Source organism: Carlito syrichta, unplaced genomic scaffold, assembly GCF_000164805.1.
Source record: "Carlito syrichta isolate Samal-C Ts95f unplaced genomic scaffold, Tarsius_syrichta-2.0.1 Scaffold301904, whole genome shotgun sequence".
NCBI lineage: Eukaryota > Metazoa > Chordata > Mammalia > Primates > Tarsiidae > Carlito > Carlito syrichta.
The window spans coordinates 258,833-272,426 of record NW_007246000.1 but is presented as its reverse complement, the minus strand read 5'-3'; the positions used below and the strand labels follow the sequence as shown (position 1 = coordinate 272,426).

At 41.8% G+C, this 13,594-nt stretch overlaps 1 protein-coding gene across 2 annotated transcripts in view; it reads left to right on the top strand.

Moving 5' to 3' along the window:
- The window catches only part of EML6 (echinoderm microtubule associated protein like 6), a 304,500-nt gene that overhangs the window by 256,086 nt on the left and 34,820 nt on the right, over positions 1 to 13,594 (top strand). The window contains exons 26-27 of one of the 2 annotated variants that reach the window (XM_008055643.1): positions 2,579 to 2,780; positions 2,888 to 3,014. In XM_008055643.1, the coding sequence (XP_008053834.1) occupies positions 2,579 to 2,780; positions 2,888 to 3,014 (329 nt within the window). Of the gene's footprint in view, positions 1 to 2,578; positions 2,781 to 2,887; positions 3,030 to 13,594 lie in introns of both variants that reach the window. The other variant, XM_021711181.1, reaches the window with a different exon arrangement.

Here is a 13,594-nt window from a genome sequence, read left to right as displayed (position 1 = left end):
ACAAAGTGGGCAAAAGATATGAATAGACACTTCTCAAAAGAAGACATACAAGCAGCCAACAGACACATGAAAAAATGTTCAGCCTCACTAGTCATCAAGGAGATGCAAATTAAAACTCCACTGAGATGCCACCTAACTCTAGTCAAGATGGCCATCATCAACAACTCAAACAACAGCAGGTGCTGGAGAGGATGCAGCGAAAAGGGAACACTTCTACACTATTGACTAGTACAGCCTCTGTGGAAAAAAGTGTGTTGATTCCTAAAAGATCTAAAAATTAACCTTCCATACGACCCCGCAATCCCCCTACTGGGAATATACCTGGAGGAACTCAGACCACCTATGAAAAAGATACCTTCACATGTATGATTATTGCAGCACCGTTCACAATAGCAAAAACATGGAACCAACCATGCTGCCCATCAAAAGAGGACTGGATTTTAAAAATGTCGTAACTATACATGATGGAATATTATGCAGCCACAAAGAAGGACAAAATCATGAACTTCACAGCAACCTGGATGGACTTAGAGTTTGTAATCTATCACAGAAACAAAGAACTATCACATGTTCTCACTCATAAGCAGACCTTGAACAATTATCATAATACTATAAGAAGAGGATTGGCAGTAGTGGCAAACTGCCGGAGGGATTGCCACAGGGACGGGTGGAAGCAGGATTGGCAGTTGTAGGAATCTGTCGGGGGTGGGGTGGGAGGGTACATCTCATTAGCAAGGGTACCAGCATAATGAACATTTGTGTAACTAACCCTGAATTGTACCCCCACTCTTTAAAAAAAGAAAAATAGCAACTTGGCATAGTGATCCAGAAAGGTAGTTTGTCCCACTGGCTGTGCCAGGTTTCACAGAGGCTTCCTCCTAGGCCCTAAAGGGAACCCCCAACATCCCTGACAGCCTCTTCCTCCTGGGACAACAACTGGTTTCCTAGAACCTCTAGTAGCTGCGAATTCTCTTGATTGTTCCATGGAGCAGTGATCGTGTTTCCTATTCTGAGAATCTTGACTTACCCTCTGCTGGAAGAATCTCCACCTTGTTAAATCACTTCAGTTGCCTGGAATTTTTTCCTGCTTCTGTTACTTTCTTTTCTTTTGTAGCCTGAGTCTAATCCCTTGGGAACTGTTTTTACCTGAACCTTTGTGTATTCTTTTTTCTATCCCATTTAGAAAACCCATGTACTCCTTTATAAGTAAGGATATAGAGAGGCATTTCTCCTCCTTCAAAGACACCAGCTTGCATTTATAGTAGATATGATGGGTAGGTTCCTGCTTCTGGCTGGAAGACCAATAGGGCACACAGGCACATCTACTGTGACGTCTGCTGTTTCCATGCCTTCTGAATCTCACATGATCTTGCAGGTGTTTTCCTTGGAAATTCTTCTTTTGCTCTGCCTATTTGCTAGCAAATTAGTGGTTCTGGAGGGCTTCCTGGGAATGCTGCCTGCTTGTTAGCTTCACTAATCTTTTAGACTCAGTCCTCTGCTGAGGAGCGGGCAGTTCCACTCTGCTGTCCGGTAGGGGTTGGCCAGATGCAGAGATATCTTGACCAAGAGTATGTCAAAGTCATGAACCCTCCTGCACCTGTTTCCTGCCATGTGGAAGCCACTTGTCAACTATTTAATAAAATTTTCTTCTGGGATACCAGTGGCCCTCTCCTGACCTCAGAGAGTTTGTGTGGTTTCCCGTATTGTGTAAGGTATTCCCTGGGAGTCACTGAGAGGATGGAAAAACTCTCCCTCTTTAAGTGGACCCCGCTGAAGCTGTTTTTGCCAGGCTGTGGCTCACGAGCTGAAAATGGAAATTCTGTCTGGTGCCAGGGTCGGCTTTCCACCTCTCATCAGAACTGCCCAGGGTGAGCAGCTGACTCACATTTCACTCCATCCAGGGATAGTGTTTGTGCAGCCTGGGTACACTACTCCAAAATGCATTTGGTAGTTCCTAATAAACTGAGTTTTATATATTTGGTTATGTTTGTTGAATGGGAGCTGGCTTTGTCTTTCAATCAGTGTTTGAGCTTTTCTAGTGTTAACAGTGCTTTCCAGTGTCCGTGGCAGACACTGTTGTGTTGGTCTTAAATCTTACTGGAGGCCCCAGGATTATAAGAGATCCTCTATCGCTGCCTCGGCTGTGGTACAAAAGCCACTGTGGAGGATGGCCGGGAAGATACTTTTGATCTCAAATGTCAGCCAGACTTGCAATCAGGAGTTTACACTGGAGACCTGTGGAGATGGCACATTTGATATTTGAGAGAATCAGAAACAAGCTTTTTAGACGTCTCCAGCCTCCCAGAAATAGGTACCATAGTCTTAACATTTCATTCACGCCCTCAAAAAAAATATTTATTGACGACCTTTTATCAGCCAAGTACTGTTTTATGACAAAAGAGACTTAGTCCTTGCCCTCATGGAGCTTCCATTCTGGTTGAAATGTAGGGAAATTGCTGCGTCATTGAGCTGTTTCTTTCATATCCAGTAGAAACCACCCTAGAAAATAACACGGATGAACTAGCCCAGAGACAGGAATAACGAGACACCAGCTGGGGTAATTGCAGTTTCTTTACAGGGACAGCATGCAAGATGTAAGAAGTACGTGGGGCACAGCGCGCATGTCACCAACGTGAGGTGGCTGCACAATGACTCTGTGCTGCTCACCGTGGGCGGTGCAGACACAGCCCTGATGATCTGGACCAGGGAGTTTGTAGGGACCCAGGAGAGCAAGCTGGTGGACAGTGAAGAGTCAGACACCGACGCAGAAGAGGACGGAGGTGAGCCCCCACCTGCCACACGCCCCTCGCGCCCACCGCTTTCTGCCACATCCCCTCCTGAGCCACTGCAAACCAGCTCACTCCCCACTCTCTCTCTGTTGTTTGAGGCTATGACAGTGATGTTGCTAGAGAAAAGGCCATTGACTACACCACCAAGATCTATGCTGTGAGCATCAGGGAGATGGAAGGCACCAAGCCACACCAGCAGCTGAAAGAAGTTTCCATGGAAGAAAGGTATGGTGTTGCCAGGTTTGTTTGCTTTAATCACACCTGCCGACAAGAAACTGATTTCAGCCAGAGTGCATTTTCTCTGCCCTCAAAGTTGCTGCTTAAGCAAATCTTTTATAAATCAGCATAATCTTAACCTGTCCTCAGTACATGGCAAAGGGTGGGTGGTGCTTTGTAGACGTTGGTTATGGAATATGACTTGAATAGACATGATATTTGCTTGGACTGGGGTTTGCCTTGCCCAGGGAGGATGCTAAGATAGCCCCAAAGCTGTCTTGAGTGTGGTGACTGACAGGAAAACCTGCTGTAGGCGGAAGGGAAGGCTTCTGAGGTCATGGAGGAATATTTGTGGAGTTGTGAAAAATCATCTCCATTCTAACCAGTCTGTGCGTTATGCTCTGCCATCTGATGTACCTTCTCCTACAGTCTTCACCCGCCTAAATTCGTTCAAGTGAGCTGGGCAACTCAGGCCTAGCCCACTTTTTGATTTTGTTGTCTTGAATGTTCTGTGTAGAGAGAAGGTTTCTAGAATTATTTTGGGCCTTCTTGATGTACTGTCTTAAGTATTATTAAGATAAATTGTCAAATGTTTCGACACTTCTAAAAATAAAAGCTCATGATTGCTACAGTTACTCAATTTAACATATTCATACTAAGGGAGGATAAACATTGAAAAAGAATTCTAGTATCTAAAGAAAATGTCATGGATTGCAGAGATGTTTGGAGAATTTTCTTTGGGCTCTTTGCATTAAAGTGGGCTCAATGTTCACAATACACCATTCCTATGGTGTATAATTTATGAGTTTCAAGTTTGCTTGTGGTATGGCTTTCTGCCTAATAATAAGTAAGTCTGAGCTATCATCTCTTACTATTAAGTGGAGATTTTGATACAAAGAAATAAAATGTGACTTCCCCCTTCTGCTTTAGTTCAGTGCCAGATGTTAAATAAATTTGGTAAATGGTGGGTGTGCTACTGGCAAGGAGATTGAATCTGATGCAAAGAAGCCCTGACTTTCCTTTAGTGTTTTTGTTAGTGGTTTCTATGAAGTTCAGAGTTCTCTTTTAAAAAAAAAAAATTATAGAGTTTTTTTCTATAATGGTCTGTAAAGTATAGTTTATTTTACTTGCAACATAGTATTAAGTGGCCATAAAGAGAAAGCAATTTTAAAGAGTCTAATCCTAAAAATTAAGGGGGAAAAAACCCCATATGTACATAAGTCCATAAATAGGCTTCCCACTTAAATAATTTACTCTTTAAAAATATTTGACCTAGGCCGGGCTCAGTGGCTCAGCCTATAATCCCATGCTTTGGGAGGCTGTGGTGAGTGGATTGCCCGAGCCCGTGGGTTTGGGACCCACTGGGCAACTTGGCAAGACCTCATCTCTACAATCAATCAAAAAATTAGCCGGGCGTGGTAGTGCACGCCTGTAGTTCCAGCTACTTGGAAGGCTGAGGCGGAAGGATCGCCGGAGCGCAGCAGGTTGAGGCCGCGGTGGCCGGGAGTGGCCACTGCACTCCAGTCTGGGCAACAGAGTGAGACTCCAACTCAAAAAAAAAAAAAAATTTGGCCTAAATTAAACATTCCTTTGAAAAAAGTTGCTATGCCCTTACTATTATGAAATGAGTTTACTTGGCTTTTATTCCAAGGTGTTTCTGGCTGATTTCTACAATCCGGTGGTGCATTATGTTGAGATTTAGTCCAGTCACTAAAACACAAGGGGGACCCAAAGAAATCTGGAATTTATTTATAAAAATTGTATATTTAGTCTTACATGTTTAAACTTCAGTCACCTTCAAAGTACTCTCTGTTTGATGCAACACACCTATCAAGACTCTGTCCACTGCTCAAAACAGTTTTTGAACTCGTCAATTTTGATACCTTCTGCTCTTTTTTGTTTCTTCTACTTTTTTGTTTCACCTCTTTGCATTGGCAAAATGTTTCCCTTTGAGGAAACCAAAAAGAGTTACTCAGGGTGAGATTGGGGGTGGCCCAGGGGTCATGCCTTTTTTGGTCAACTGTTAAACACTTAGCGCAGTGTGTGCAAGTACACTTATAAATCGCCCATTGTGAAATGGGCAAATGCATTGAAAGAATCTCCAAAAAAAATTTCACTGAAGCTGAACGCAATCTCTCACAACAATGCTAGTACACTGATGTCGATGGGTTCCTAGAACACTGACCCAGCAGAGGGAAACCTGTACTACAAGGGGCTGCTCTTCAAAAGATAATTCTGATTTTTATTTTGAGTCTCCCCTCGTGTTGGTCGTCTAACCTAAGTACTGAATTCTAAATACTACAGCTGATTTCAAACCAAGACTCATCGAAAACTTGCCTTGTCTCATCATCTCTTTGGGTAGATCTGTAAAATCTTACACTGCCTAATTTAGATGAGAGGAATGAGGGTAGACAGGGCCCTAAGAAGAATTTTTTCTTTTTCTTTTTTTGAGTTGGAGTCTCACTCTGTCACCCAGGCTGGAGTGCTATGACACACTCACAACCATCCCAGCATCAACCTACAGCCTTTCAAGCAGCTGGAACTACAGGCATGCGCTACCATGCCCAGCTAATTTTTTGATTTATTGTAGAGATGAGGTCTCGCCAAGTTGCCCAGCCTGGTCTCGAGCCCACAGGCTCAGGCAATCCACTCACCTTGGCCTCCCAAAGTGCTGGGATTACAGGCTGAGCCACCGAGCCCGCCCAGAATTTTTCATTTTAAAATCCAGAATTTTCAATCTATCCATTTTCTTCATCACATCAGATTGGAAATTGCATATTAGCAGGCATTGGACTGACTCATTTTTTAACAAAAGAAAAAAACCACTTCATAGTATTATGAGATATAAGGGTAGGCAGTTCAGTACTTTACTGGCATTTAGGAAAAAAAAATTTCCTTAAGAGTATAGTTGAGAGGAAAACAATTTTAAGATAAGTATAGGGTCCGGAGGAATAATCAAAGCTTTTCTATGAACAGCAACTTCCTTGATAACTTAAAAAGCCTTGACAGCATCAGTTCCCAGATGGGACTATAACCAGAGAGCACAATGCCAGCTGCACAGCATGCTGGGAAGAGAGTGGTACCAAACCCGGAAGGGGTGAGCTAGTAAGGAGCATAATGCTGCCCAACTTAGCAGCCTCCATGGAGGAAAATCCCAATCAGAACCAAGAACAAACAGTCTCTACCAGTCCTGGTCAGTAATTTTAGGGGCACCTAGACCTCAGAGACTGACTATAGGCAGCTTCTGAACCACAAAAAAGTGCCAGGTAAAGGCAAGACATTAGGGGAATTTGGGAGAAAACAGAATGAGAAATGGGATGTGGGGCAGGACCAAGCCCTTGGCAGAGTTGGAAGGGGGAGAAGACTCAAGATGTCAGGCAGCATATCTTAGTCCTCAGACAGGGAACACAACAGACCTGGTGTGGACTCCAGCATTGCATTATAGGAGAGGGGCAGAGACAGAAAAATGCTGACAACAGAAGCACATGAAGCTAAGCAGCGGCCAGCATCTCCTTGGGAATGTTCAGGATGGACAGCCCCTCTCATGCTCCCTTTGACTCCTTCAAGCTCTGCTAATCTGACAGACAGGGCTTTTCTCAACCTTCCCTTCATCGTTCTCTCTGTGTATACCTGAAGATACCTCTGTATACCTGAGTACTTCTTCCAAACACTTGGGCCAAAACACACAACAGTAATACTAATGGGAGACAAATAGTCGAGCACTGAAAGAGATGGAAGCTTGGAACCACCACTCTATACAGGAGCCTGTTTTGTCTCTTAGCAATGTTTCAGGCAGCTCCACCTTCTAAAAGCAGTTAGAAACTGTGAGATGAGTATAGCATCTGTCATATTGAGAAAAATGCCTTCAAGGCAGCTGCATGTTATACATCAATCATTTTTAAGCAACTGAATTCCTGATTCCTAATTTTTAAGATAGTCATGCATTCTTTCTAATTAGACTCAGTTATTTGACTTTAAAATAGCCATGTGACTTTGGATCCTGCTTCCTCTTACAATTTCTAATCACGTTATGAGTTATTATTCTTCAGAAATCATATGACCTTTAATTCCAGTCTTTTGAAAAGTGAGGAATCTGGGGGAAAAAAGAATAGTTGCTCTCAAAAGAATACTAGACTCTGCCTACCATGTAATCCCTCTAAGGTGTTTGTTGAATATCCTGGTCACACACTCCAACTTTGCTCTAGCACACTGGGATGCCTTGCCTCCTTGGCCTAGATTTGTCTGGCTTGTCCCCAACCTTGAGTGAACCCCTGGGTAATTTTATTGCTCAGCTGCCCCCCCATGTGAAGTATGACTGAGGAAGGTCATGTTTCTCAATTTGGAGAATCTGTGTTTTCAGACCTCCGCTGGACACTAGAGGCTGTCCAACACTGCTCTCCCTCGTCCCCAGCTGACTCGAAGCTAATTCTGGTCTAGAGGGACCTTTCTAAACTTCCCACACCTCTCGAGTTCCCAGCTCCAACCTAACATGCCCCTTGCTCTCAACTTTGACCTCATCACCTACTTTGTCATGTCTTCTCATGATGTAATGGCTGTTTTGACCACCTTCAAACTTAAATTATTTAATAGGTGTTTGAAATGTCAGGAAAGTTCCTTTTGAAAAAGGAAGAGAGCCGGACTCGGTGGCTCAGCCTGTAATCCCGCACCTTGGGAGGCTGAGGTGAGTGGATTGCCTGAGCCCGCAGGTTCGAGGCCCACCTGGGCAACTTGGCGAGACCTCATCTCTACAATAAATCAAAAATCAGCCGGGCATGGTAGCGCGCACCTGTAATTCCGGCTACTCGGAAGGCTGAGGCGGAAGGATCGCCAGAGCCCAGCAGGTCGAGGCTGCGGTGGCCGGGAGCGGCCACTGCACTCCAGTCTGGGCGGTGGAGTGAGACTCCAACTCAAAAAAAAAAGAAAAAAAAGAAAAAGGAAGAGAAAAGGGAAGTGGGGAAAGCATAGTTTTTCAGAGCAGTTTAAGGTCCAAAATGCTTACATCATCACAGGACAAGAGATGGTGCCCAAATCCTGTATTCTGACTTTGGTAAAACCATTTCTTCTCCTAAACTCACCAAGTGATAAAATTTTTAACGTTTGTTTAGTACCAAATTACTAGAGTTGCCACAAAATTAAGAATTTTTTTTTACCACATTACCAAAGTCACACCTAGTTTACATAGTGATTTTTTAATTTTTTTTTGAGTTGGAGTCTCACTGTCGCCCAGACTGGAGTGCAGTGGCCGCTCCCGGCCACCGCAGCCTCCACCTGCTGGTCTCCGGCGATCCTTCCGCCTCAGTCTTCCAAGTAGCTGGAACTACAGGTGCGCTATCACGCCCGGCTATTTTGTTTGTTTGTTTGATTTATTGTAGAGATGAGGTCTCGCCAAGTTGCCCTGGCGGGTCTCGAACCTGCGGGCTCAGGAAATCCACTCACCTCGTCCTCCCAAAGCGCTGGGATTACAGGCTGAGCCACCGAGCCCGGACACGTAGCGATTTTTAAATGTCTTACATAGAGTGTTTCAAAGGGGTCACCCAGCCCAAAGAGGGCTAAACAAAAGGGAACATATTGGCTCACATACTTAAAACTTCAATGACAGGGCAGCTTCAGATGTCAATTAATAAGAGAACTCAAATCTTGCTGCCAGGATTCTGTTTTTTCTCTGTATATCAGTTCTGTTGCCTCTGGGTTATTGTAGTTCTTCAAGTAGCAAAAATGGCTGCAGTGCCTAGACCTCACAGTTTCTGTGGCTCCAAAGGGCGGGAAAGAACAAGTCCCCACAGATGTCTCATGATGTGCTATTGGCTCGGGTGGGTCACATGACTACCCTTGACTGCCTATTCCTGAGAAAATAGTCGCACGCCATCCATAAACTAGCAATGTAATCACCTCCGCCAGAAGTGATTTGGATGGAGCCAAAACAGCAAATGTCTGTTATATTTCACTGTTTTCTTACCATACATCCACTCTTAACATAACTTCATTTTAAACTAGCCTGTGGATGATTTTAAGAATGCGGTTATCACCTTCCCAGAAAGAGACATCGCAAAGGCTCAGCCAGTTGCTGTATCTGGCCCCACATCTAGAAACTCAGAGTATTGCAGTCTTCTCATCCAAATCCAGATAAAGCCCCTCATTGTCCTGTGGCTAATGATAATGTTAACTACCTTAGCATGCTAAATAATTTTCAAACTACTACTTTGAAGAAGGGAGAATGAGACACAGCGTGCAGTGGTAAGTGGTTCATGCTTGTATTATTTTCATCTGGATGGGACAATCAAGGAATCCTAGCCATGTGCATGTTTTGCACAACTGGACAGTGATATGAATGTTGGAAAATGCTAACAGTCAGGATGTAAAGGTTTTGTTTGTTGTGACAAAAAGACACCGACACATACGGAAGTGAAACATAAAGTAGGAAGTAATAGAATATTCTCTCAGAGGCACAGTTTCCCAAGTCTCCCAAATTCCTACTGGGATGTAATTGATACCTCTACATTTTGTCATTCTCATGGGAAAATTTACCCTCCCATGAACTCCTCCTTGATTCTTTGGAAGACTCTGGCTCACGGCTTGACTACTACTCAGATGCAGTTGACCAGGGCACACAAGTTGTCACACTGGGGAAAGGAAAGGTCAACTTATAGAGGTAGCTCCTAGGAGGTCCACATTTCAGGTCAGTCTAAATGCCATTTTTATCTTTTAGTCCTCTGGTCTAAGATTTGGTATTTTGTAGTATCAACTTGGGAAGAAAAATATTTTTTTGCATTTCAGACTAATAGCTACTTGAATTCTCAAGGGGAAGGTATATCAATTAAACAAATGAATAATTTATCACTCTTTGTACCCTCAATTTTTGGTGATATACTGAGCACCAGTTAATTTATTATCAGTAGAAATTTCTTTTTCAAAGCATAGTTTATATTATTTGTCACTTGAAGGAATATTATAACCTTTTTAGGCTCAATCCATTTTAATTAATTTTTTTATTGTCACTGTTTCATGTTTAAAATGTCACTGTTTGGTCTTTAGCAGACCATTCTTTGGGCTGGTGTGTGTGCCTTTTTTTATAAACCACCATGTGCCTCTGACATTTTCCTTGTTTTTTGATGAGAGGTCCGACACTCATTTTTAGTTTTCTTGTCCCAAGAATGACATCTGGGCTCTATGAGTACACAGTAGTTTGTTCTCCATAACTACTAGAGCTTGCTTAAATTATTTTATACCCAAAATAGAAAAAAAAAATCTTTTTTTAAAGGTCATGAGATTATGATATTTTTGCTGTAACTCTTTTTTTTGCCTTCTTTTAATAGTTTTTTTTTATCTTTAATGTACCATGTTTTATACTGATAGTCCCTAACTTATGATGGTTTGACTTACAATTTTCTGACATGATGATGGTACAAAAGTGATATGCATTCAGCAGGTTCCTCTGCTTAGGATGGGGTTATGTCCAGATAAACCCATATTAAAATATATTTACGGTCAACTTACAATATTTTCAGTTTACAATACATTTATCTGGACATAAATCCATTGTAAGTCGAGGAGCATCTTTATTGTAACTATAAATTTCTAAAGATTATGTTGTTAAATGTTGTTCAAAACTTAGAACTCTTTCTTTTTCCTTTCTGGTTTTGATTCTTGGCTTGAGCTCCCTAAAGTTGGCTTCAAAGAATACAAGAATCTAGGACAACTTCATCTTTTAGATAGGATTTCATAAAATTGATAGACAATGAAAAGAATAACCTCAGTCTCTTAAGTTTGGCCTAAATTCTCTATATCAGCTGTGGTCTCAGCAAAGAGAGAGCATTCCTGAGGAGACATCAATGAAGAGACTGTTAACCAGGGTGTGGGCAGGTTAACAGAAACAGTGAGGGGTGGGCAAGCATCAGGATCTCAACAGCTGGAAGCCATCCCATCCCTGGGCCTTGGAGGGGAAGGGAAGAAAGCTGTTGGGAAACACAGACGTAGAAGGCAGCCACCTTACTGGAGCTGAGATCTGAGGAAGACGGCTGAGAGTCACCCAACCCGTGTCCCAACAAGAAAGTATCAAGGGAATAAGTGCCCCAGTTGTGTTTTCCTCTCACCCTCTCATCTGCCAGTGCCTCCCATTGGCTGAATCCAGCCAGAAGCTGAAGTTGGAGCTCTTTGATGACACAGGCTGGAGGAGAAGGGTGGAGAGTAGAGACAGGACCACACAGAAAAGATCTAGCTCCTTCTTCTCTAATTATTTTTTATAATGGAAACAGATATTGTTATCACAGAAAAGGATCTCAGGCTATTTTAATCTTGAGCATTATCATATTTCAAGCTATCATTTGTAAATACTTTTGCATATATCCAGGTATTTATTACCTGGTATTGATATCTGCAGAACTTTAAAAATCAGTTAAGGATGCCAGTAAGATGTAACCACATCAATGTTAAGACTCACTAGAGACATTTAAAACTTTGTCCAATTTAAGTGCAACAATTTTAGTGAGTCCTAGTTTTTACACCACTCTCTGAGGGTGCCACAAGAATCAACTTATAAAACACATTAGTACAGCAAGGATTGTTACTTTTAAGAATTTCAACCTATATTTTTATGTTGCCAAATATCTAAGGTTTTTGCTTTTGTTTTTGTTTTTTGAGTCAAGGTCTCACTCTGTTGTCCAGACTGGAGTGCAGTGGCACAATGATGGCCACCACAGTCTCAACCTCCTGGGCTTATGTCCCACCATGGCCCACTAAGTTTTTTATTTTTTGTAGAGGTGAAGCCTAACTATGTTGCCTAGACTGGTCTTGAACTCCTGGGTTCAAGCAATCCTCTCGCCTCAGCCTCCCAAAGTGCTGGGACTATAGGCTTGAGCCATCACAGCTAGCAAATATCTTTCTTTTTTGTTTTTTTTTTTTTTGAGTTGGAGTCTCACTCTGTCGCCCAGACTGGAGTGCAGTAACTGCTCCCGGCCATCGCAGCCTCGACCTGCTGGGCTCCGGCGATCCTTCTGCCTCAGCCTCCCAAGTAGCTGGAACTACAGGCATGCGCTACCACGCCCGGCTGATTTTTTGATTTATTGTAGAGATGAGGTCTCGCCAAGTTGCCCAGGCAGGTCTTGAACCCGCAGGCTCAGGCAATCCACTCACCTCAGCCTCCCAAAGCACTGGGATTACAGGCTGAGCCCCCGAGCCTGGTCGCAAATATCTTTCAAAATAATGTTTAAACATCTTTGGCCCATCTCCAGAGGTTTTTGTTTTCACATTAACAAAACTACCCAGAAATCAGAAACTTGCAACTATAGAAATATTAGTGCCAATATCTATATTTTTGTACTACTCAAATCATCAAGCAACCCTAATTTTTCATTCTGTGGTAACTGCATGATTACCACTGAGGTGAATCACAAAGGCACTTCTTGATAATGTATAGAGAGTATCTAATAATATCTCCAAGTATGGAATGTAGTTTCTTACTGAAATCCAAATGAGTTTACAAAGTATTAGTTGTCCTAGTTATACCTGGTAGGGCCATGACTAGTAGTTTATTTTTAAGTGCCTACTGTTTAACCTAGAAGTCCCATCTCCTCCTCACTTAACCATCTGCATGGGGGTTGGTAATCATGAATATTTTTATTTACTATATTCAGTGAGAGCCTGCATTCAGAGAGAAATCTAGCTTTATGATGACAAGATATAGAATAAATATGAATTGAACTTATATTGTCAAAATCAGCATATAAATACTCACTAAGCTTTGTTTTTCTAAGTGGATACAATAGTTAGCCCAGGACTTGTTTTCTCAATGCACTTGAGTCAGCAGTCTGTATTTTTTAAATATCCTTTATTAACAAGTGCTGAGGCTTGCAGTATCTCTCCAGGGATGACTAGAAGAATGTGAGACTTCACACTTTCTGTTTCTATGCCATATTTATAGCATGATTCTACTTATTATAGCATTTTTCACCTATTATTACTAAAAAGAGAGGTTCATCCACCCTCCCATTGTCTTTTTAACCTCAGAAGCTACATAACTTACAGTCACAAATCAAAATCCCAAACTGACTTACATACTTTTTTTCTCCTCAGACAGGCCTTGGGCTTGCCTGCCACATTCTCCTATTTGTCTGAGGCTGAGAAGGTCATTGCTTCCTTTTTAAAAAGTCCGATATAGAAAAGTTAGTTTTTAACACTTAAATTATGTTGTCTTAGCTCCACTTTAATGTAGTTTGTTTATGAATTATGAATAGCTGTAGTTATTTTGATGTTTATAGTCTTAGTCACCAATTTATTAGATATATTTCATCCAGTTGAATAACTGTTTTGCCTGGGTAAGTGATAGGTACACAACCATTTTATCTCCTAAAAAAATTAAATTAAATTAAAAATAAGAAGAAAAAATAAAAATGCTAATATGAACATTAAAAAGTTTCAAGAAGCAATGTTTTTGTATACTTTATCATCAAACTTTGTGCATTAACTAAATGCTATTTGTTTTCCAGAGATCAGATTCCTAATAGAATTAGAAAATTGTTTTAAAAATTTCTGTCCTCTGAGTATCATCTTTTAGTATTTTCTTTTCTAATGGCAGAGTTACTAGATCCAACTTC